Raw genomic sequence first — 25,879 nt, forward strand, 5'->3', positions numbered from 1 at the left:
CAATCACAGATACAATATACTTTATTGGAAATAACCAGCTTCGATCACGACAAGGATCTAAAATGAAACCTACATTTAATTTGACAAGAAACATTCAAATAGTTTTTGTGACTAAATTGAACTCAAAGAATTTGAATACTTTTGTTATACCTTAACTGCAAAGGCTGCCATAACTTTCGAGTTATATTTTGAGCTGTCTTGGCTTCAATAATTGTTACTGTTAAACCGTTTCCTGAAGATTAGAGGAAAAAAAACTTTGCTTTTATTAAAGTACAATAGAGGATTAGAGGAATTTGTATTTGAAGATTACACTCCTGTTGAGTAGATTTCTGTTTCTACAGAGCAAATGTCAGCACACACACTTGTGAAAATTGTATTGCATATAAAATAGTGCTTTAATAGGATTCTGACTAGACTTTGACAGGAGGTGATGACTTCTATGTGATATGTAGCATAATGTGTGATTGTTTTGTGTGCTGCTGTCATTTCTGTAATAATCTTTCTGTCATTATCAGCTTCTTGACCACTTAGCCTTTTGCACTCACACAATGTGTTTAGTGTGTGTGTGTGTGTGCGTGTGTGTGTGTGTGTGTGTGTGTGTGTGTGCGTGTGTGAGAGGAAAAGAGGGAGGATGGGAGAGAGATATATATTTTAATCACTGTTATGTCTGAGGTGAGAGGAAAAAAGGGAAGTGAAAAGTGCTGTTTCTATGGTAACCGACATGTCAGCGGGCACGGTGTGCCTTTGTTTTTCCAGGTGAGTACACACACACACACACACACACACACACACACACACACACACTATAAAGCTACAGGTAAATATCTACACCTCTGCTTGAGTCACGAGTAGAGACACTGACCACAAGTTAGACGGGCCAGGGGCCAATCACAGTGGAGTATTTCAGACCAAAGGACCAGATCTTTCAGAGGAAAAGGTTAATTATGGGGTTTGAGGACTGAACCATGTTTCTCCTGTGAAAATCCTTGGCTGCAGTGTAACAGCAGACTTAATGAGTACTCGAAAGGGCAGCAAAGACAAATTGATGAAACGCTTTCGATTCTTTAAGTTAACATCATGGCTTGCAGATTACCTTACAAACTTAACTGTTTATTGGAGTAATGTTCAACACAATTGGCATAACACAGCACATAAAAAAATCTACCACTCACATGAAACTTGTAGTTTCCTGTTTATCAAGCTGAGACATATATTCTTTCATAGGACCAAATTCTTGAAGGACACAAATTGAAGACTTCGTTGTCCCACAATTCCTTGCACAATCACCAATTTAGATATCAGTTACAACCAACATTAAAGTCTGTGTAAAGCAATAATAAATATGTTATGAGTTTTTCACACCACAGACAGACACAAATGTGTCAGCCAAATTTGACTGATTAAAAAAATTGCCAAGTTTATAAAATTAGGTTTCAAAATCATCGAAAAACAAGCTGGGTTGGGTCTGAACTCAACAACGCTCATGTCGAATTCCCAAGGCAGCGAGGGTGAGACTGGACCGAGAGGCAGACAGGTTGCGCACGAGCAGTGGAACATGGATATACCCTCTTGGTGGACCGGAGCTTAACACCGACTCTGCCCATCAATGGATGCTTCAGCTAGGTTTGAAATAACTCCGTGAGCGCTACCGTTGACTGAAAATGGCCCCATTCACCAGTAACAGCTTATACCATGACAATAGCGTTTATCAACCCAGCTCCACCAGCCAATAGAGAGCATGAACAAATGGGGGAAGAGAGGAGCAGATACAACAGCTAGTGACTCCAGTAAGATCAGCGGGGTGTTGGGGACTGTGCATTTATGGTAACAAAGCTTGGTGCACTGACAATGCCATTATTGAGTGGCACTGCTCTGCTAACCTAGAATATCTCATTGTTAAGTGTAGACCTTTCTATCTGCCCAGAGAGTTTCCATCTACTGTTGTGACAGCAGCATACACCAGGATGCTAATGCTAAGCTTGCAATGAAAGTACTCTAGTTTTTATATAGTGTTGGGGGTTGGGGTTGGGGGGTTTGTGCTAGTCACCCCTCTACATCATGGTGCGGTCGTTTTAGGCATGCCCAACAAATCCTGAACACAGAAATGGTGAAGAACAGTTTAATAGTCTATCTCCACAATTCATTACCACATAGTTCACAGTCTTTTATTATTATAGTATTTATTTTCTAACATGTATAATGTGTTTCATAAGAAATCTCAGATTTTCTTTTACACAGACTTTAACATATGCACTAACTATGATTATGAAGGACATATGTTTTTACTGTACAACCTCAAACCTCAGCTGCTCTGACTTTAACTGCCCTATCTACAATAACTTCCTGCTCCCAGATCAATCAGGTGACCATAACTAGGCCAATCACGAGTCTCTGAAACCAAATAAATAGTTTTGAACCCGGGAGAGTGTTTTTTCTCTTGTTAATTCTCTCTCCATCTGTCTGTCTAACAATCTCTCTGTCCTCTCCATCTGCTTATCTGTCTGTCTGGTTGCTAGGAGACAGCTGGCCTCCAGGTCGTATGTTGGCCCTAAAAGGAGCATGTAAATTACAAATGTACCCGCAGTACAGGCATGAAATGATGTGGCACAGATGGTGGTCACACATGACAAGATTCTTCCCTTTGGATTTAGTCGTGAGGGATCTCGAGACCTCACAAAAGCCAACAATGAACACAGAACAGTTTTTTTAACCTAATAGTGCTAAATTTGATAGTGAGAAGGAAGAGTGGTTTCATCACGTCAAAAGCAAAGCACTTGTCTGATTTTGGAAAAGAGAATGGGGAGAGACACGAACAACATTCTGCACTTCTGCAGAGAGGTGGAAGTAAATTATAAAAGGTCAAATAATGTTGTGTCATGTAGTGTCTGCACTTTTTGCCTGATTCATTGCAAAGTTAGAAGTTTCAAAAACCTCCTTATATTAATTTTGAGAGTTTCGCTGAGATGTTTGAAAATGTATGAATGTCTGAGAAGAACTGTACTAATGGACATAGCTGTCTCCCTGCAGGTCTAAAACGAGCTAAATCTGGCTGAAAGTCATGTATTCTGTTACTACGCGGTGACACTGTCAGCAGCTTCACTGATGTGCCCCATGAGTGGTACAAGATGCTCTGGTTGCATCTATGTATTTATTTTCAAAAACCACTGCGCTCCATGTACTTGTCAGGTGCGCTCCACAAGAAATCAGAAAATCTTTCGCACTCTGAAAGATGTCTCAGAAATCTCTCTTTTTATTAAATTACAAGGATGAGCATAAAGACAGATGTTTCGGCATAGACACCTTCTTCAGTGTGAACAAATCGTATTACACCTCAGGCTAACTACACAATGAAACCAGTGCAGGTGGTACAGATGGCATTGATTAGAGCTGACACAAGTCAAGTAGAGATACTCGAAACAAAGACCAAACCAAACCAGTGAAAACCTGAAGAACAAATATGAAACATCTATAGCTGCTAGCTAGCATAGAAGAGCAAACAAAATTCATGCAAAAAATGCATATATACATAATCATACACTTACACAAATGACTGAATCAAATCAGGAACTCTATGTCTATGGCTTTATTGTATGTTTCCATTAACCAATGCTCAGGATACTGACACTCTCTAAATCTATCCAACATATCAGCTGACTGTTGAATGAAAACTTGTTCATCACTGCAGATTCTCTTAAGCCTGCAGAGCTGACTAAGTGGCAAGTTTTAAAAGAAGCAGCATGATAACTAGAAGGCAATAATAAATTATTGTCTATATATTGTTGATGCTAGCTTTCCAGAGGCCTTACACAATATAACATCCAAAAAAACTTTTTCTTCTGTCATAACCAGATCACTACTAGAAATCCATTTGATGTTATTCTAGGGAATCATGCAGCGTCAACTTATGACCAATTAGGCTGCAGAGTGCTCACGAATTAAGACAGGAACATTGAAAAATGAGTCACTGAGTGTAAAGTTTTGGTCTAAAACGGATTTTAAATGGAAAGTGGCTTCTGAGTGAGTTCAGTGGAAAGTAACTGTCATTATGGAACAACGTTTTCAATTAATGTGCCACGGGCAGTCTGCCAACTCAGTCCTCCAGCCTCGTTCATCATGCTAACCAAAACCAAATGATAGGTGCACTACTCAGTAGAATATCAGCAGAAAGACCTAAACCATGGGTCATCTGCCATGCTGAGAGAGAAATACAGAGAAGCCTAAATTTGACACAATCTCAAGCCAAACAGCTCCACTCCAAAAAGCCACAAAAAACAGTAAAAAGTCTTGTGTCTATTACGAACACTAAAGTCAAGTGTTAATCATAGACTGTAAAAAATAATAGATGTAGCCACCATGACGTCACCCACTGGTTTGTGAACTCCCATTCTGAAGCCTTGAGTTTGCATTTTGACTGTCGCCATCTTGGATTTTTGGAGCCAGAAGTGACCATATTTGAACGAGAGGGTGAAGCTGACCCTAACACTAGCTGTTAGCTTGGTTTACACAGTGCATTTACAGTCTATGGTTAACTGCGATAATGCAATGCTAATTTTAGCTAGCGAAAAACAGGCTTAAAACTATTCAAACAAAATTTGCTTATCGGAAAACACTGAACAGCCGACTCCTTAGAGGGTCTTTTAGTACAACCAAATGCTGAGTAAGACTTTTTTAGGCGACCAAAATGTTACAATTAACTTTCATGAACTGAAAACACACTGATATAGTGACAGCTATGGCTATGCCTGTACACTGTGAATCTGGGGTTACAACATGGTTACGTTACCTAACCAATGTTGTCGCCATGGTAGTGACTTGCCTGCATCCACCTGTCACTCAAAGCTGCCATGCACTTAATTATGCATAAATTTAAGACTTAATAAATTTTAAACGGGTGAGTTAAATGAAAATTCATCCCCCATACAGTTGTCATGAACGGGGAAATTAGCTATAGCTAATTAGCTATAGAGACAAAAAACATTGTTTGTACCAGGCTGTAAACATGTTTATTTCTGCTGTAAAATTGGGCATTTTAACATGTGGGTCTATGGAGATTGACTCGCTTTTGGAGGCAGCCTCAAGTGGCCATTCGAGGAACTTCATTTTCAGCACCGGAGGTTGCAGCTTAGTGTTAACCAGCGGCTACAGGATAACAAGCAGGCAGTGAGAGGAGCTTACCTGCCGCATCTCTCCTCATCAAACACAGTAACTGATGATGACTGTGGGGATGAGCTACAGTGATGGGGAGGAGAGACACTGAAATGAAAATGAAACAGCTGGACACACACTGAGTCCCACTCCACTGCCTGTATGAGTGTGTGTTTTTATACATCAGTGTGTGTGTGTGTGTGTGTGTGATAAAGGGTCCTCTTCATTGCAGGCCACACAGACCCAGGGGATCTATAGATGCCACTCCTTCCAGAGACACAGTGTTCTCAGTTGTCAAGGTTGATTAGTTGCAGAATGAATCCAATACACTCTCCTCTCCTCTCCCCTCCTCAGCCTCTTCTTCTTCGACTGTGTTTTGGTAATTTGCCCACTTGTCCTTTCCTATGTGTTAGTCCACTCTTTTATCTCCTCTCTCTTTCCCTCCATTACTCTCCAGGCTTTGCTCATTGCAGACATTGGTTGTCCATAAACTGAATCAGGGAAGCATGCTCCATATCTGTGGAGTTAGTAGTGGGAACTGTAGTTTTTAAAGTGTTCATGTGCTCTGATGGCAAATGATGCCCCTCAGCAACGCTATGTTTATGTATTAGGTTAGACGCTACAAGCAAAGACCTTGGTTTTACCTTAGACTCGACTCTGCTTCAAATAACTATTTTGAGCCTGTTGTGGACAAAAACAAATTAAACCAATACAATTTTAACGTTAGCTGATCTCTTTTCATGCTATGATCACATACTTTTATAATAAGCAGTTAATGATAATAACCATTACCATTTAGTCTCTCACCACTGATACAATAATAAAACCGATTCAATCTGCATATCAACAAGCTCTTCATGTCCCGGACAATAAACCTAAAATCAATCATCATTGTACTTCCTCATTGTTATTTTCATGGATTATTTAACATCTGGCCAAGTGACAACAGCTGAAAATGGGCCTTTTGGCAAACAATGGCAATCATCAATGTGCATTGATCCTGAAAACAAATAAATGAAATAAAAAGAAAAGAATTTTGAACTGTTGATCAAGTTAGAGAGTTCCAGAAAATAGCAGGGAGGTCGCAGGGCGTGAAAGAAAGACAGTTTTAGGGATTCACATCACTGCAGTAATTATGACACCATATGCTGTGTGTGTGTGTGAGTGTGTGTGTGCATAATGTCTCTCTTTTGTGGATCTAATTGTACTTCACTTTTGCTCTCTCTCACACACACGAGCATAAACAGATGGCAGAGAAATAGTATGATAAAATCTGAGCACATGCTAGTGTGTGTACGTGTGTGCGTGTTTCTTTCTTTAAGAGAGTGCTTTGTTGGACTGGTTTGGACAAGAAAACAGATTAGAGGTTTTCAGGATCAGACCACAATGTAACACACACACACACTGTCTCAATTTTTATGATTGTCTCAAGCAGTGTTATGAAACAGCGATATTAGCTAATAAACCTCAATCTGCCATCATTCTGACAGCCTCGTTCAATACTGTCTGCTCACACTGGCAAAGCCTCATATCAGCCTCCATGTGGTCAGACGAAGGTCAGCTCAAACAATAACTGACCACGAAGAAGAAAATATTTTTCTATCTACTCTGTCACATTAACCACTTTCTGCTTAGGTACCACTCTATTTACCATCCTGATTCACCTTGTTTAAAGCAAAAATTATGCAATGTTGGTCGGAATGTAACATGCTGGGTGTCAAAATTGAAAATATTTAAACTTAAAGTAGTAATTGGTGACATTTTCAGGGTTTTTTTTTTAATAAACAAAGGAATTTGTCACCTTGAACAGCGATAGCAACTGCAGATGAACAGTCCAACAACGGAGTTCCACCTACAGAAACTGAAGAGAAACTCCAGAGAAAAGATGCCATGGCACTGCTGGCACTGTTTGATTGGCAGGTCATTGTTGTCGCCCTAAGAGTCAAGGGAATGCTGCAGAGAACTGAATAACTCATTGTTGCTTCAATAGGAAAGGCTTCACACAGCAGGAGGGGAGCATGAAGTGTCTAATCAGCCTCACCAAGGCCGACATCAAAGTGACTGAAAAGGAGGCTGCTGCCTTCAAGGCTCGGGGTCGAGACTGTGTCAACCGTGAGGTGTTAATAATATGAGCAAAAAAAAAAAAAGTCTAATTATCCCTCGACTCCCACAGTCATGTATGATTACGATGTGGAGGAGGTTTTTTGTTGTTCTGGTCCTGCAAAGAAGATAAATGAGCTCCAACCTGTAGCACTTACCTCTGTACCAATGAAATGCCTTGAAAAGATTGTACTTCAGAGGCTTCATTAAGCTGAGGCTACATGAATTGAGCATTGTGCTGAAAATACTTTAAATCCCACACTGTTGGGATTGGCAGTCTTCCTATTTCCCACCTGGCTAATTGCATGTTACCATAACTGTCAATCAGAACGAAACAGGGACCCGGTCATAAAAACATTGCTCCATAGCACTACTAGTGGTCAAAAACTCAACAGGGTACCTTTAATTTGACAGTTTTATCAAGTTGATTAATAATATGTACTTACCTTGAACTGTAATGTACTTTCAGTTCCAGGTACAGGCAGGAGCAGCATAAATGATTGCATGCACTTTGCCATGACAGTAAGCTAATAGGCCTTACTCAGACATGTGTGGATACCCTGCATAGTGAACTAATGACCGATGGAGTAAAACAAATAGTAGAAATGATCAGCTGCCCACTCCGCCCCTTACCACCTCCACTGTCCTTCTCCTCCTCCTCGATGCTGTTCTTGATGCTGTCGTACTCCTCGTCAATGTTCTGGTTGCCTCGGATCTGACTGAGCACGCGCCGGGCCTTCTGGGTCAGCCCGCGCTGGATTAACCAGCGAGGGCTCTCCGGTAGGAACAGGAAACCCACGAACTGGAGCACAGCGGGAATCACCGACAGACCCAACATGTACCTGGAGAGGCAGGGAGGGAGAGATCTAATAATTATCTCAGAAACCAAATAACCAAGTGTTCAGATATATATTCTTTGGATAATGACAACTTTTGGACGCTACGTATCTGCATTTCTTTTACCTTTCTTTGCTAAAATATGACACACAAAGCCGTCAATTTATGTTGAGTGATTTGCTTGCAAGTGTCAGGTGGTTTAGTTCATTAAAATTAAACACTAGAGAAAATGCCAAGGCTTAATTTAGATTCTTTCCCGTTCCACATAACAGTAGCATTCACATTTAGCATTTAACTTTAACTCTATAATATAATAAAAAAATACATTTACATAGCTCAATACATTGAAAAAAATGTGAATGTCAAATCATTAGTGCCCACACACTCATGGATTCTATGAATTTTTAACTTCTTCATGTTTGATAGCAAACCAAAACTATATTGTCAATTTCCAATATCATGACAGAATAAATGTACCCAAACAAAACTACAGATACACTGGACTCTGTTGAGAGGAGGATTGCTCTTACTAGCTCTCTGTATTCACTCATGCACACAATCAGGGTTCAACACATTCTGTAAAAGAGTCTCTATGGAAATCCAAAAAATGATGCGGTTGGAAGGTTGAGAATAAGAGGGTACAAAGAAGGTGAACAAGGGAGGAAAAGGCTGTAATAATGATAACTGTTAGAGTTTTGAACTAGACAAATGGGGAAAAAAATTAAAAAGAAGCAGTTAAGATTATATTTTTACTGCAGAGAAAACCCAACCATATAAGGCTGTTCTTCTGCTGCGTCGGCAAAGACGTCAATCAGACAACACTCATATTTTAAACTCTTCAAAAAGCTATTATCATGTATGAATCACACCAATCTGGGACTTTCTAAATAATCTCCAACATCTCAGGCAGAACTGCAGTTGGAGCAAATCCTTGCAAAAAGGACGACTGTTATCTACAATGACTTTAAATTCAAACACTCTGAAAGCTGTAAACCCGCATTTACTGTGACAGCAGGGAAGGACACAAACAGAAGCAGAAAAGTACCAGATAAAAGAGAAAAGAAGGACAGAGAAAGAGGCGTACTGTATCTATAGTACTATACATACAGTACAGCTGCTCTCTGCAAATGTTAGGGGTTGACCCATGCATGTGTTGACATTTGGAACCAGGGATTGAGCAAGCCTGACTTTTTCTGGCATTTGATATGATAAAAACTCAAAGAAAAGACGCTAATATAATATATGAGTATATGACAATCATAAAGGGAGACTCTGTTAAAGTGTGTAAAGGTGTGCGTCTGACCTCCATCCATCACGCTGCAGGTAGCTGAAGGCGCCATCGATGAGGCTGGCTGTGAACTGTCCACCGGTGATGAAGAGGGTGTTAACTGTCACCAGCTGACCCCTGAGGTGGGGCGGAGAAGCCTCAGCGATGTACACCGGCACTGTCATAGAGGCAATACCTGCACAGCGGGAGGGAGAGAGAGAGAGAGAGAGAGAGAGAGAGAGAGAGAGAGGGGTGATGGTTAGCGGGAGGTGCTGTTAGCAAGCTATAAATATATAGGTTGTGCGGCAAAGCACAGCTTGCTCTCAAAGGAAATGCACATAAAAGAAGTTGGTATTATTTGTATGTACTAACATATGAAGACATTAAGGCAGGTTTATAAGCTAAATCATGACCAACTTACATTGAAGATGCACTGATGAATATTTTTATATTAACAATGAATCAATGGTAATGTGAGAGGAGCCACTCATAGTGACAAAATCAAAGAAATGATCACTAACTCTGCAGTTCTTCTCAGGTCTACAGAGTGTTTTAGTGTCATTCAGCTCATTGTTTTGGATTTATGACCTCCAGACTTTACTGCTTTGTTTCAGTCTCATCATCATCATGGGGGAATTGTTGGGTCTCTGTAAATTAAAGAGTACAGTCTTGACCTGCTCTATGTGAAAAGTGCCTTGAGATGACTTTTGTTGTGATATGGCGCTATATAAATAAAAATTGATTGATTGATTGATTGATTCTCATCACCCTTGTTTCCAGCTGCAAAACCTAGCTATTTTTAGCAAAAAAAAGCTCTGATACGGCTGAAAAACAACATAGTGAGTAGCTGGTGAACACAGCGGAGCATTTAGCTGCTACATAGCCGAACACTCCAAATAAATGCTAATGCTGCTGTGTCTGTTGGATGTGTAAATAGTTGGATGTGTCTTGCTAGCATGTTTGCCACAATAACTATAAAGTGATAATATATCAATGTTGTATTTACAACTTATTATGCTGGTCAAAAAAAATCTACAATTGCTGCTTTAACCCTGATTTCAGTATAGTAATATTACCTCACTGTATCCCAAAGATTGTCACAAATTTGTAGGTATCATGGCAGTTTCACAAATATACTAATTCATATGCTGTAAATATAAAAAAAAGTGAAAGAAAAGGTGCTTTGCATATGAAGTCATATAAACCATTGTAAAACTACATAGTCGGTATCATACTTGACTGCTCAGCTATTATCACTTTGGCCAAAGTTATACTGTTTTTGTTGCAGAAAGATTTGAAAAGTAACTCAACTTTAAAATCACAAAGCCAAAAGTGCTTTACAAACTGAATGACTTTTACATCATTACTTCTAATTAACATTATTTTAGTAATGTGTATTATCTAAGGTGACTTTAACCTCTGACCCTGACATCAACAACAGCAACGTCTCATGGATGTGAAGTGAATCCAAGAGTCACAGAGAAATACTATAGTCAATCTCAGTAATGGGCACTTCTGCACTAATCTGATCTGGAAAACATCCAGTCACACACACACACACACACACGCACACACACACACACACACACACACACACACACGCACTGTATACACATTGACACACATACACACACATACAGTCACATGCATGCTTCTGTACTCACATACACACAGAACAAACAGAGCGTGTTTGCAAAGGATGTATCTGACAAGGTGCCATGAGACCACAGCTTTCCGCAGCTGGCTCCTGATAAGCTCTATTAATAGTCTGCCATTGCTTTCTATACAACCCCCCCCCCCCAACCCCTCTCCCTTTCCCCTCCCTTCTCCTTGCCTCCTCTCCTCTCTCCTCCCCTCCCTACTGCCACCACCCTGCCCTCAATGGCCGCCCTGACTACGTGGCGACCTGTTGCTATGGAAACCACTTGCCGGGAAACCATCCGAGCTGTCTCCAAGCGGGCACCACACTGTGGCAGCACTAGGAAGACAAATCGATAACTAAGAGAGAGGAGGATTTCTTTCTTTTTTTGTTTTTTCACAAGACCTCCATAGAAGAGAGAGTTAGTGGAGTGGTTTGGGGAAGCACCATCACCATCATCAACATTTGAATGGCTCAACATAAAAATCACTTTGATGATACAAGATACAAGTCAGGGTAAAAAATATGTACTTTTAAAGACACTAGGCAGAAAATCTGCTCGCCCAGACTTAAACACACTTCTTTCCCACTTGGTAACATGGGAAAAATAAACAGTCCTTGTTCAAAGCCCCGTGGTCAAGTCTTAGTCCAGTGTTCAGTGTTGAATGATCAGAGGAGAGGCACTCACAGACCAAAAACCTCTGCCAAGGCTGAACAGTTCTCCAGCCTGCTGCTGCACTCAAAATGATCTCTCGGCCATAACCCTAGGAACTGCAGGCTTTATCTTAGTTATGGATTATCATCTGATGGCGGAAATCCAAGATCCGGATCACCATCAAAATTGAATCAACTGCTCTTTGGCATGAAGCCTATCTGCTTAGGCCAATTAGATGGATATCCATTCATACGCTTTTGAGAGATCCTGCTGAAAGACAGACACACAGCTAAGGAACAGAAACAAGACAGCAATTTTGTATTTTGTGAGAGAAGCCTGGGAGGTTTGTCAAGACACAAGTCTGAGTTTTTTAGAACCAACATCTTGCAGCCAGTAACTGTAAGAGCTGCATCTTGGGAGACTTCCTTATTCATTTAATCATTGAGCCGTTGTGGTTGCTGCCTGCTGTGTACTTGAGAAATATTATAAGAATACTCTGCTCCTGCCAAAGCTGCTAGGTCTTAAAACAAAGGCCTGCATCTTAATACAGTACTCTTTTTTTCCACCCTAGAGCTATTCTGAATAGTGCTACTATAAAGTCACATATGTCTATAAATACCATGTCATGTTATGTTAGCACTAACTTTGAGACCAAACCCTATTTCAGGGTACAAAGAGGTATCATATGCATTTAATTTTTGATTGAATGTGGTGTTTAAAAATATGGATAAAATACTACTCCACAGCACAATTTGTAGTCAAAAACTCCACGGGGCACCTTTCAGGTATGGTCACATTGCACTTGTGTTTTAAAGGAATTTTCACAGGTGTTGCTAATAACATTAACAATGGCTCCATTCTACCGAAGTGTCCCAGTAAGACATGACAGTAGTGTGACAATGAGCCAATACAAGAACCTCATAAACCCTCAAACCGAAACACTAAATACTGAACAGGAACATACTCACAAACTGCTCTGTGATAACAATCCTGCTTTTTGTAGTCTGTTAGTGTTGTTGTACTAAAAAGGCATACAATAAAATAAATATTAATTTCCAAGCACAGTGTATTGCAGTGTTTCTATGGGCCATCTGTTTACAAAGAACAAACGTCATTTTCAATCATTAAATCCTACTGAAATGCTGCAATATTTTTTTAATATATATTTTAAAAAAAACAACAGGTAAGTGTAAGAAAATGTAGCATAGCCAGCAGTGAACATGCTTGCATATTGGCTCACTAGTGCTAGTTTGACCCTTGCCTGACAGGCTATGGCAGCACCTTGGGAGACTCCATTACTTTGGGATTGTCTGAAAGGAATTCTGAACAATGTAGGAAATCATATGGTCAGATCTGAAAAAAGGTGAAATCTGATCTATGAATCAGCAAAATATCAAAGTGCAAAGACTTCAATTGAAGTGAATGAGAGTCGAAGGGAATATCTGTAGGGCATACAGTAAGTGTAATGTGATTAACTAAGGACTAAGGACTAACTTAAGGACTGTGCAAGCACAGACTGTCTGATTGACATCTTCCTTGTTCTCATGTTAGCTTTGTTGCACCTGTCAGACAAGGACAACTTACACCTTTATCATCCTGATTAGCAAGTGGACTCCAGTGACCTTATGTAATTCCCAGGTGGCCCCGCCCGACTTCAACCCGAGCAGAAATCTAATTTGCCAGAAATAACTGAAAACACATGTTGGAGTGTGTAATATAAATAAATATGTACAATAAACAATATGATATATTGTATCATTGAATGCAGTTTCATCAAGCATGCTTGAAAAGAGATCTTTAATTTTTGAAACCCCAATAATCTTTGCATGTCATGATTCAACAGGTAGACACAGCAGCGGACAGATTTCCAACTGAGCAGTTAATTAGAGGAAAAAGCAAACACCAAAAGCCATGAAATCTGCTTTTACTTCTATTTTTTTGACAGCTGAATAGTGTCTGTGTGTTTACAGTGTCTGTTTGTATACTTATGTGACAGTATGCAGATGCACACACATACGCAGACATATGCACAGATTTCAGCACACTTAACACAAACAAGTCATCTGCTGAAATGCCTCTATCTGTATTCACCTCATATAGCCAGTCCTCTTCCTCCACCGTGTTCTCTCTGCTAGTTTTCCCTCCATGCTGCTTTGCTTTATCTATCTTAGCCAGCTTGGCACTGTCCGAGCCACACCTGCTGCCAAAGACAGCCCATATGCCTACAAGTGAGATACTACAGCTGATGTTGATGTATTTACTGAGTAATGGATCATTTCCATTTCACATCTTGCTGCAGGTGGTGATGGGAAAAATATGTTAGAGACCATTAAAGCTAATATCATTACAGGCCAGTGAAAAGGTCAAATACTGTAGATGTTTCACTTCAGTTCATCGACTGTGTAAAAATTAGTGTTTTTGCCTTTTGGCATCCAACTTCCTAGTCATTTAAGGTCGCACTGACTTTTTAAATGAAGAATTTATAAATTCTTTAGCTGCTCATGTAATCATTTCACTCATATTTTTTAACCTATGTCTTATGCTCATAAATGAGGCTATGGCGATTTTGCATTCACATTTCCATTGTACAGATTCTGGAAAAGCAACTCCAGCAAAGCAACATATATCAGGGGAAGCAGCACAAGCCTCCTAAAGCTTCCCTAACAACCCATTAGGAACTCTTACCCTAACCCTAACCCCCTAACCCTAACCCCAACCTGAGGGTTTTTCTGAAAAAACAGAATTGTCAACACAGAAACAAAAAAATGGATCCCATAATGCATTTTGCCTTCCCTGCATGTATTTCAGTGAATGACAATTATGTTAAGTTATTTTTTTCCCAACACGCATTCTGCGAAGAACACAGAACCCGCAGAATGTTTGTTTATCTCATTAAGACTGGATGCAACATTTGCGTGTATATCCCTGTAAGACCAGGTGCGATGTGCCTGTAGCGAGCATGGATGTATTATCAGAGCTGGATAGGTCTCTGCAGCCAATTTTTCCCAGTGGTCAGCGAAAAATACCCCTGCAGCCCAAAAAGCATTTTCCCCATAGACCACCACTGTAAAAGAGACTTATTAAGAGTCTGTAAAACTGTTGACTTTTTCATCCATTTTCCTTGGGCTAAGAAAAACAATTTAAAAGTTTGTGGCATCACCACAATGTAAAGTCTATGGGCCGAGCGGTAACTCACAGGCAAGGCCAGCAGTGGAAACACCACTGTGCATATTCTGCGCAACGTGGAGGCAAACCCAGAAGCTAGAAACTTTTTTTTGGCGTATATGCCAGCTGAGCAATTCTTATTGGACTGAATGAGCACCATTTTTGTTCTAGTATCCAGCTCTTATAATACATCCATGGTAGCTAACTACATCTCTTGCTAGCTAACCAAACAGCTGCTGGTTCATCTGCATTCGCAGGTTTATTAACATGGATGAAGCTGTGGGTCGCTGTCAGTTTAGCGAGAATACTAGAGAAGTTATAGCAAACAAGAAAAGATGTTTGTTTATTACTGAGGATAGATTTTTAGTTTTAAGTTTTTAGTTGGCTAACCAAAAAAGCTAGCTTGGTTATCAGGCAAGTTGCCCCTTAAGTATAGATGTCTTTACATTCAGCAAAAAAAAACTAATCCAGGAGTCTGTGTTTACTTTCAGTCAAACTCAGAAACAAATATTTGAAATGATTTAGGTAAAACTTAAGTTCATTTGGAAAGCTTTAGGAGGTTTGCACTGCTTGCCCATGGAAGTATTAAGGAGAACTGGACACCGGACACCGTTGGACGATGTTGCTCACACTTCCACAACTTTTTTTTCTTTTTTGAATTACCAATTAACAACCACAATTATGTGAATAAGACCTTTAAGAATTTTCTGTAAAAAATATAAAAAGTCAAAGTATCAAAAGTTTAAATTACGTTTTTTTTTCTTGTCTGTTAAGTCACAGTGTAATGCGGATCACTGTCACAAAATCTAAAAGCTTTCTATGTACAACTGAATTGTCATGAACTACTAGATAGTGAAAAGCAAAGCAGATTTCATCTGAGTCACTCTGTCCTATATCAGTATTGCTACTTAGAGGACATGTCTTGAATCAAATCACTAGTGACACCATTTTGAAGTGGAGCAATGTCAAGTATCCATATTCTTCTGAAGTTCTCCACTGGAACTCAAATTGCACCAGAAATAAGCAAAATCAGTACAAGGGTAGATTTCTACTTCTTTCTTGAATGCAAATCTTTTACAAACACAGTCGCACTGTGTTCCCTTTCTCGTTAATGAGCTCTCCTTTCAGCAGCAAGGACAGCTCCCAGCACTCCCTTCTTCACACAAACACATACTGATCACACACACTCTAAAGTCATCGTCTGGTCAGGCTCGGCCTCAAAGCAGCACAGCACACTTAAACAAAGGACCTGTCTGGTCTTGTGAAGGCAGCCTCTAGGCACGCAGTATAAAGCTCAGGACTGATTCATTTGATCAGAGTACAAGCAAAGATACCTCACTGGTGCTTCCATCACTGTGATGTAGTAAAGAGACATGCAGGACATTTTCTGGTACTAAGTAGCTGTTGTGATGGAGGAAGCCAATTAGAGACTAATGGAGGATCCTTGAAAATGCGTAGGGAGGAAAAGAGAAAACTCCCCCCAGATAAAGCTGTTGTTGACTTTCAAATGGATAAGTGGTGTGAGTGATGATTAAATTCAGTGGTAAAAGCAGGAGAGATTGTACCCTTCCATAATTAAATTCAATAAAGTCTGCATAATTTCATTTTGGGTTTTGCCAAAAACAGATTTGTTTGTCTCTATTATCACAATTGTGGTGGATTTTCTGATGTAACTTCACTTACGAAATTGGTTATTTTATATTTAGGAAATTCTTTGAGCTTCTAAGAGCACAAATGTCAAACCAAAAACAACTCAGTTCCTAAATACTTGACATTTTCAAGATGTGATTTCCACATTACATCAACATAAACAAACTCCTCATTAAGTCTTCACTTAACTTCCAACCTAGTTAGGGCAATAATTGTACTTACGGTAATTATATAAACCAACCAATTAATTAGCAAGCCTCCAGGTCATAATTAAATGTTATCACAATGTAATTGTGACAGCACTATTTTTATCTAGACCCTTCATCTACTGTTGCCAAGAACAAAACAATTTAACATTTGCAACAGCTAGATAAATTAGCCAGAAAACCTGATTATATATCTGTGAAGATGAGTGCACTTAGATTTGACTAACCAATGCTACAGACACCACAACAACAACAACAACAACAACAACAAAAGAAAAATGCAACAATGTACACATTTATGACTCCTTTTAACCCTTTAAATCTAACTTTCACCACACAGGAAAGCACAGAGAAGAAGTTGTAGTAGGCTAGTAGTCTATTGGCACATTTTTGGTTGCCTTGCTAGCGTATCTGCTTGTACTGTGAGATTAGTGAAGAAGTCTATGATGCAACTATCACTGAAACATTAAAACTCCAAGGAAAAAACGTGGTAAAGCTTGTTAATCAACCTGCTTTTCTGTGTTCTTTCACCTTTATTTAGCTCCAACAAGGGCATACCTTATTACCTTAATTCAAATGTAAACAATGCAAACATTTTATAATGTCAAAACGATGATTAAGACTTGTAAAAAGCTTACCTCCCTCCAAAACAATTATACCTTCATTAATATTCATGCAAACATAATCAGATTTTGAAGACCTCAGTGATCCTTTAATACAAGATGCTTTCCAATTTTTGTACTACAGTTGAATTTTCCTTCAAATTCTGTAATGTCTATCTAATATAATGTAACAACAAGAAAACCACCAACAACTTTCTTTAGGATGTTTGGCTGGAGAAATATCAGATAAGGATCATGTTCATTAACACTGTTACAGCGTTGAGTTTTGCCCTCTTCAAAGAGGAAAACAAAACAACATTGTAAAGCCCACAGCCGCTGTATCCCACATCCAAGATGGCTAGCAAAAGGACATTTCTCCTTCACGATTGAAACGTCTTTCAAATATCCTTTGCGGAAAGAAAACTTCTTAATTTGATTGAAATTGCCGAGTTATGTAATAAATCCTTGTCAATCCTGACAGGCTGATTCAATATCGTCTGTCTGCTCAGACTAGCAACGGTTGGCTCGTATCACACAACAGTCCCTGTGCTCATGCAAAGGTCAGCTCAACAATAACCGACCAGGAGCTGACAAACCAGAGGCTTATGGCTGGAAATACATGGAGGCAGGGCTGGTGGTGTATGGCCTTTCCTGGTTTGACAAACAGCTCCGATGACCTTTTTGGTGAGTTCAATTCAGAAATGCTAAGCAGTTGGCTTTCCTTAGAACCGTCTGTAATGTAAATGTGAGTGTGCATGTGACAAGCCCGGCCTGGAATAATTGCATGCAATGAAAAATGTTGCCTTATTAGCGTCTCCAGCGGCTAATTGCGATGCCAGAATGTGCTTCATTATCTATCAGGCCTGGCTCGTGCATACTTGTGTAATGAAGATGACCGTATGGGTAAAGACGGTGATGGTGGAGGGGAGAGGATACTTATAATGTAACAGCTGAAATGACCTGGGTGATTAGTTCCCCCCCCCCCATATCAGCAATCAGAGCTGGTGTGTGTAAATGAACCTCATTTCAGACTCATATGGGAATAGTCAGTATAATTACCCCACCTATACTTTTTTCTTTTTATATTAAAATATTTGTTTTTGTCCCTCAGCTTTCATTATTGCTGATTTTAAACAAACAAAAAAGGACAACACTAGATTGTTCTTTTAATATCACAGTACATTTTATGGGCTGGCATTTCAAATTGAAAGAGCCTGTTGATAGTCACTGCTCTCTGTAACAGACTAGTTGTTTATGATGTCCATTAACTATGTGCCCTTCAAAGTGACAGCGTTAAATTTTTTTTAAAAAAATGCAGTAAAAAATAATCAGTCTATCATTTATTTCCTTAATCAAAAGCGCACAGTGATTTTTTTAAAAGGTAAAAGCAGCAACATTTCATGTATTTGTTACTTAGAGTAGATGAATTGAATTTTGCTCTGTCTCTCTAATACAGTGGCTATGTGTCTTGTTTTTGTTGTGTACTTTTAAGTAAGCAGGCAAAAGTAAATGGCAATAATCTGCCAGATTAAAGCAGGTCTCACACTGTTATAGGGACACTCATGTGATTTTGTATTGTACTGTAAAGTTGGGGCACTCACAAGAGACTGATTAAAAAGAATGGTCAAAGTTGGGGCAGTAGAGCTCAAGATATATCCTGATTTTTGATCTCTAGTATGGGCCAAGCTCCAGAACCACTAGATCCTACACTTCCCATAATTCATCTTAATGATGTCTCTTCATTATATTCTCCCTGTCTTTTACATAGCCACGTCTTTCAAACTGCAAATCCCCAGTTTGTAACACAAGCTTTTTGTTGAAAATGTGTAAAATATGCAAGCCCAAGACTGATAACTAACTGATCACTACAGTTATGATACTTATTTACATGACAAAGCTCCTACCAAGCCACTGAAGTCATGATACAACTCATTTCACAGGCTGAGTTGTACTCCTCATGACAAGTAAACCAATTAGATAAAAATGGTTGAAAGCTCCTTTAATCAAATATTTCCCTCTAAAAAGTATTGTGTAAAAAATTGTTGCAACTTCGATGTTTCTGAATATCTAAGATTTTCCTTCATGTCCTTTGTGCGCAAATTTAGAATCTGCCCAACAACAAGTGGATGGAAAGTGCAAGAGGGCATGATGGCTGGGATTCAAGGGGCGGGCAGGTTACTCAATATCATACATTCTCTTTATTTCCATCAGAGAGAGTGACAACAGTTTTCTCCACTAGGAGCCAAGGTTGTTTTAGTCAAATTCCTCTCTAATCACTCAAATGGATTAAATAGAGGAAACAAGTTTAGAGAATTGAGACAGAACAGGAAAGATAAGAGAAAAGAGAGGCGGCGGAGCTGTCATCTTTACACAACTAGCCTTTTCTTACAAACTGTTGTAGAAAAAAAGGAAGGCTAATATGAGTTTTATGATGTCTGTACACAACATATCTGAGGATATTAGGGCTAATTTTCCACTCTTCTGCCTTTGTCAATCACTAAATTGCTTCATTTTGGTCCAGTAAGAAAAGCATCCTGCAGACTTATAAATTACCCAAGATAGATCACTTATCACAAGAAACTGTAATTTAGTTTGGTCAAAGTTTCAGTTGCTATTTCATTGCACCTGAGTTGACAGTTTTTATACAAGTGCTTCCTGTCAATCACCTGACCCCTACAAGAAAAAAGGGAAGTTCTTTAAAATCATGTCACACTTTAAACTCTCACATCCTGGACTTCTTACTTTGGATGCCTTTTAGAGCTAAAGGAAAAATTCACACTGCATACAACAAGCACTGCTAAATTATTATGATACATGCAAACTAGGTGTAGACAGAACTTTTCCCAGAATTCCCCTTTAAATGATTATGTCCTACTTTTCGCAACCAATCATCCAGCAGCGATGTCCCCACCACCTTCCCACCTGGTGGAAAATTAACTACAGTACCAGAAACACATTAAGACAATGAACATTCTTCATATGCACATCCCTGATGCCAGATAAACAAATATATGCTAAGTATAGTATGGTTAGTTTATATATCACACAACAAGAGTCCAAGTCCAAATCAAAGCCATTTACCACAAAAAAAGTATTAGAAGTGGTACTAAAAGAAGGCAAATCTTGATTCAACCATGAGTAGTAAGGGGCTTAGGAAGTAAACAAAGAGCTTATCACTCTGTCAGAGATGTTTATAAAAAAATTAAGCTTCCTCTCCGATCCCAGTGGTTGACTAAGGACGGAAAATGGTCTGTAATTCCTCCGTGTATCACAGACTAAAGCGCTTACTACTCTCAAAGGAGGCAGCAGACAAGTGCTATCAATGTGGAAAGCCAGTTTTAACAGCCCTTTCCACAGAGGTTATGACTCACAAGTAACAGCAGCCACTGTAAATAATTTGGGGTACATTGAATTCTGATCAAAAAGTGGGTTGCATGTAAAAGCATGCACAGAGAGGAGGGAGGAACAAGCAGAGAGAGAGAGAGAGAGGGGGCTGATTCAATGGAGAAGAAAGCAAGGGAATGAAAAATGTTCATGCGGGGAAGGAAGTGGTAGAAAAGGGGAATGTGCAAAGGTGTGTTTGCAGGGAAGGAAGCAGGGATTGGGGCAGACAGCCAGCCAATCAGATAAATGTAACTCTGACATCAGTGTATAACGGGGCGACCTCATTGACAGTCTGCTTTGTAGATTCATCTTGGCTTCCTTTGGGCGTGCTGAGATCACATCCGCCTCCTGTTTATCATTCAGAATGTGTTTTCCCTTTATCATTTAATGGTACCCAACCAAATCTAATACCAATCATAATGATGATAATGATAAAGACAGCAACTTGTCTAACAGCCAGTGGCATGCAGATTGAGCAAGCAGAGGGCTATGCTGTGTAATTAGAAGCTGTGAGTAATTGCAAATATCAGGCTTAGGGATAAGAGGAGAGAGAGAGTGAGCAACAAACCAAACCCATTCAATGTGGGGGAAAAAAGTGGGCTTTAAGGGGCACTTAAGATGATTCTGACCTCTGAACTCTTTTACGGAGAGCAAGTTCAGTGGAAATCAATAAAGCAGGCTATCACATTATCATTAGTGGTGACACTTGGGTGAGATATTTTGACTGGTTTCCAATTAAGAGCAACTCATCCTTTATAGTTCTAATGTGATTTAGTGTTAAAAAAATGTCATTTAAAACTCATGGCAGTGCTTAACCCAGTAACTTTTTTAACTTGCTTTCACAAAAACAAGATGTAGAACTCTTAATTCTAATCTGTAGGACTGACACTGTGCAATATGTGCTCCAAAAGATTGTGAGAAACGCTCAAACAAGCATCTATTATCACAGACTGCAGGGACACAAGTCTTACCAAGCCCCACTCCGACGATGAGCCTCCCCGCCAGAAGCACCTCTTTGCCGGGGGCGGTGCTCAGTACGATCCCCCCGACGGTGAAGATGAAGCTGGCCAACAGTATGCACACTCTGCGCCCGAACAGCCCGTTGAGGAAACCGCCCAGCAGGGCGGACAGGGCGGCCGCGGCCACAGTACTTGATATGAGCACCTCCTGCCACAGGGCGCTCAGGTCCAGCTCCCTCTTCAGCAGGAGCATCGCCCCGGAGATCACCCCGGTGTCGTAGCCGAACAAGAAGCCACCCAGGGCGGAGAAGACGGCCAGCAGGTAAACGAAGCCAGGCGTGACATCCTGCTGGAACTGCTTGCGGGCAGCCCTCTCCAGGTCCCCAGTGGAGGAGGAGGAAGCTGCCGGGGCACCAGCGGTGGAAGCCCCGGCGGCGGCGCCCTGGCTGCTGATGCTGGCGCTGGACGGAGCCTTGATGAGACTCCGCTCTCCTCCATCGTTCACTTTCTTCCACCGCTCGCCCATCAGGTTGCTCATACTACGCAGGTTGTAGTCATGGTCGACCTGCTTTCGCGACATATGGGTAATACAACACAGGACAGGGCTGCTGAGTTGTACCTGATGCTTCAAAAAAGAAAAAGAAAAAAGGAAAACAAAAAAGAAAACAAAAACACACTCACCCAATTTACTAATTAACCCCCCCTCAGTTTAGAGTTAGAGTCGCGCTGGTTATCCAAAACCTCTCCCAAACAGTAGCGCTGACTGCTGAATAAAGTTGCTCCCCAGCCTTGTGTGTACAGTCAGTGCATCACATCCCCGTGGTCCTGGTGGGAGAGTTAACAGAGTGAGTGGAGGGAGAGAGTGGGGAGGAAAGGTAAGACAGGAGGAGTGTAGTGGAGCAGTTCGTCACTACCAGCGTCGGCATGACGCAAAGAAATATTTTGAAAGCATGATGCTGGAGTGGAGAGAGTGGATCATTTATATGGGGAAAATTTATTCTGCTACGATTCAATTAAATCATAAAAAGTGTCTTAATGGATACCGAAAACAGACATAGAAAAACCACCACAAATTACCATCGAAATATAAGACAATAGTGATTTTCATCTTGTCTACTATCAGCTGATCATATGTGAAAATGATGAAAATGTTTAATTTCTGGACTTCAGGCCAAATCTGCACATTAAACATTACATTACATTATGAAGTAATAAATGTAGATTTTTTAATGATGTATCACGTTTTATAGGTTGCATATCATGTTTTACCTACATCAGGCTACCTCTGGCATAATAGGCAAACGACTGCCCCCTGCAGGACTGACTCTAGTATTACTGGTTCATGTTTCTGTTAGACAGGAATATGTGAACCCAAACACACATTATACAGAGTCAGGGGACATCACACACCCTAACAGTCATACTGGAGGTCATATCCTGGGCAACAGTGTCTCTGAACCTGTGATAGCGTTTTCTATACATACAAGTTGATCATCTTAAAATAACTAAATAGACATATGTCAGTGCTTTTTTTTTTACTGGAAATGATAGTTTCATTGCTGGGGTGTTTTCTTTTTGCCTTATATACAGTATGACATCCATTTTGCTATGCATACACAATATGCAAATAAATGATTCTTAGGATTAAAGGCGAGATGGTTTTCTGAGTCACAGTAATTTCAGTTTGGAAATAAAGCTACTATATCAAATTATTCACTTTTACTAAAGTAAGCTACACCCATATCATCATCTGCAGTGAAATTAGGGCTGAGACAGAAAATGGTGGAAACACCCATCACAATATTATTTCCAAAAGATGATGCCTTCAAATAGCTTGTTTTCGTCTAACCTGACGTGCCAGATGGTTTGTTACACAGAACCATTTGAGAAGTCGTCCATGGAAACTGTTTGGAAAAGGGCAGGCACATTCAAAAAATACTTGGCATGTGATTGGATGAGCCATCTGTCCATCACCGTCTATCACTGTCTTACCTTACGAGGCAGCTGGATTCATGATGCTGGATTCATGACACAAGCACATAACTTGAAGCCTGACAAGACGGATTCTCGTGTGATCTCGCAAATCCGGCTGCCTCGCAAGGTAAGTTTTGTTGAACCAACACCCTACAACTTAGATATTCCGTTCACTATCACATTAGACAAAAGAGAAAAGTGGCAAAACTGAAAACCTGAAACAAGGGAATGTGTGACATTTTTGCTTGAAAAACGATTAATCAATGATCAAAGTCCACGTCCATGTGGAAAACCTCGTCTCTCGTGTTGAGCACTCTCTCCTTCACACACTGCATTTATCACTGCCAACCTTCTCCATTATTGATTAAGCTTAAAACACAGGAAAAAAGTCATCTCTGTGAACATGCTGCATGGCTGCAGCCTGGGGAAATGACATGGTTGTAAATGCATTCATGTGTGGAGGGGATCGATATGTGGACAGTGGTGTCACACAAAATGGAGAACAGCCTGATAATGGTCCATGATTGGGCCCATTATAGAGGGAGGGCAATAATGGGACAGGGTTCCTGTACACATAGGAGCCTATGTGGTTTCAGGGTGAAAACCCATAATATCTTATGTAGGGAAATTGTGATTCCAGCTGATTTAGCCTCGCTACTTGCAGGGCCTAAGGGTGGCCATGTCTGTCAATCTGTCAATCTGACAGTTTGTCAAACACTTTGGACCATAGCTAGATTGCTTGGCAAGTACTGGCTACATTATCTAAAATTTGATATGGATCATAGCAAACAATTTGGTGACCTTACCATTGCATTTTTGTCCATAATAAGATAAAGCTAATGGATGCATTTGTATATAATTTTCTCTTAACATTCACAGTATTTAGAGAGTGAAACTTAAATCTTTGGGTGATTTTTAATGTTTGTGTATTAAATGTATTTAGTTATTCATATTTCAATCACTGTTGTGATGACTGTTCCACTGTGTCTTGGCCTGGTTGATCTTGTGAGCTTAGAACCACAAAGCAAATTTTTTATGGCACAGCAAACAATTTACCTTCAAAATGGGATAATATTCCATTTGAGAAGGAAACAGTATTTCACTGGCTGGAGTTTTCACCAATATGGGGTGTTGGGTCATTACATGGGGACTGGACTGGGATTTGGAGAACTTTGCTGAAGGTTTAAGGCATCAGGTACATTGGCACAATTGCGTATAGTCTTTCAGTCCTGTTAAAACAATAAGATCCTTGAGGAACTTCTGGAGGTTCTTCAATTTGAAACTGTGGAGGAACCTCTTAAGGTGCTTTGAGGAACCTTCAAGAAAAGGTTCTTAGAAGAACCCCTTCTTAAGGTTACTTTAGAAACCATTTGAAGCTCTGTGAGGAACCTTCATAGAAGTGCTGTAGTAGTAATAACCATAATGACTGAGGGTTGAGCATTTATAATTTGCAAAAATAAATAAATGGAAAACACATTTCACAAAACACATTTTAGCCGTGGAGTGGTTCAGAATGTGTCATTTTACCACAGATTTATGTTCTCATCAAAAACAGACAACATATCACAACATATCACATGATTTACACGTGTTTCCTATGTATTTTCTTAGTATACATAAATATATAAAGTACTACAAAGCTTATAATCTGATACAGGTACAGATCAGTGCTGAATACAAGAAAGATTCAACACTATAAACATTCACAGATCTAAAAGTGTAGGTTCACATCAAAAAGTATTAATGCATGTATCAAATACATGACTTACACACTTTATCTACATGCACGACATACAAAATATAGTCTACAAAGATGACATGTTAACACTTGTTGTTAAGAGACAGAGAGAGAGAAGCTGTATCTGACTCACGTTATCTGATGTCTTCTTCTTTCATGGAGACAAAGTATTCATGTCATAACGTCCATTTGTTGGTCATCTTGTTTGTTAGCTAACAGAACTTTGTGGCTGCTAGTTAACCAGTCTGATATCATTAGCAACAATGACAAACAAGCTAACTCTCCTGGTTGCTTCTCCGGTTGCTTCTCTCTCCAGCCGCTTGCCGGTGGTGTCCTGCTGCTGTCGCACCGCACAGTCCAGATCCATTCTCCGGTTAGTTTTACAACAGTCCCTAACAGTCCTTCCATGGATGTATAAAGAGTCCCTCAGGCTGATACAACAAGCCAACTGTTGCGTTGGCTAAGGCAAGGTGCTATCTGCTGCTCCTGATCTACTACTGCTACTCCGCTTTACAGTGGAGAGAATTGAAGATAAGATAAGTTAATCAACAGAACCCC

The 25,879-nt window shown here is 40.0% G+C and overlaps 1 protein-coding gene across 3 annotated transcripts in view; it reads right to left on the reverse strand.

Moving 5' to 3' along the window:
* The window catches only part of LOC122974862 (proton myo-inositol cotransporter-like), a 68,442-nt gene extending 45,707 nt beyond the window's left edge, over window positions 1–22,735 (reverse strand). Inside the window, exons 1-4 of one of the 3 annotated variants that reach the window (XM_044342886.1) lie at window positions 22,291–22,735; window positions 21,622–22,174; window positions 9,386–9,545; window positions 7,879–8,087 (exon numbers count right to left, since the gene is read on the reverse strand). In XM_044342886.1, coding sequence (XP_044198821.1) covers window positions 7,879–8,087; window positions 9,386–9,545; window positions 21,622–22,147 — 895 coding nt within the window. In that variant the 5' untranslated portion in view covers window positions 22,148–22,174; window positions 22,291–22,735. Of the gene's footprint in view, window positions 1–7,878; window positions 8,088–9,385; window positions 9,546–21,621 lie in introns of all 3 variants that reach the window. The other 2 variants (XM_044342885.1, XM_044342884.1) reach the window with 2 other exon arrangements.
* Between the last annotated feature and the right edge of the window lie 3,144 nt (window positions 22,736–25,879).

Source organism: Thunnus albacares, chromosome 23, assembly GCF_914725855.1.
Source record: "Thunnus albacares chromosome 23, fThuAlb1.1, whole genome shotgun sequence".
Classification (NCBI taxonomy): Eukaryota; Metazoa; Chordata; class Actinopteri; order Scombriformes; family Scombridae; genus Thunnus; species Thunnus albacares.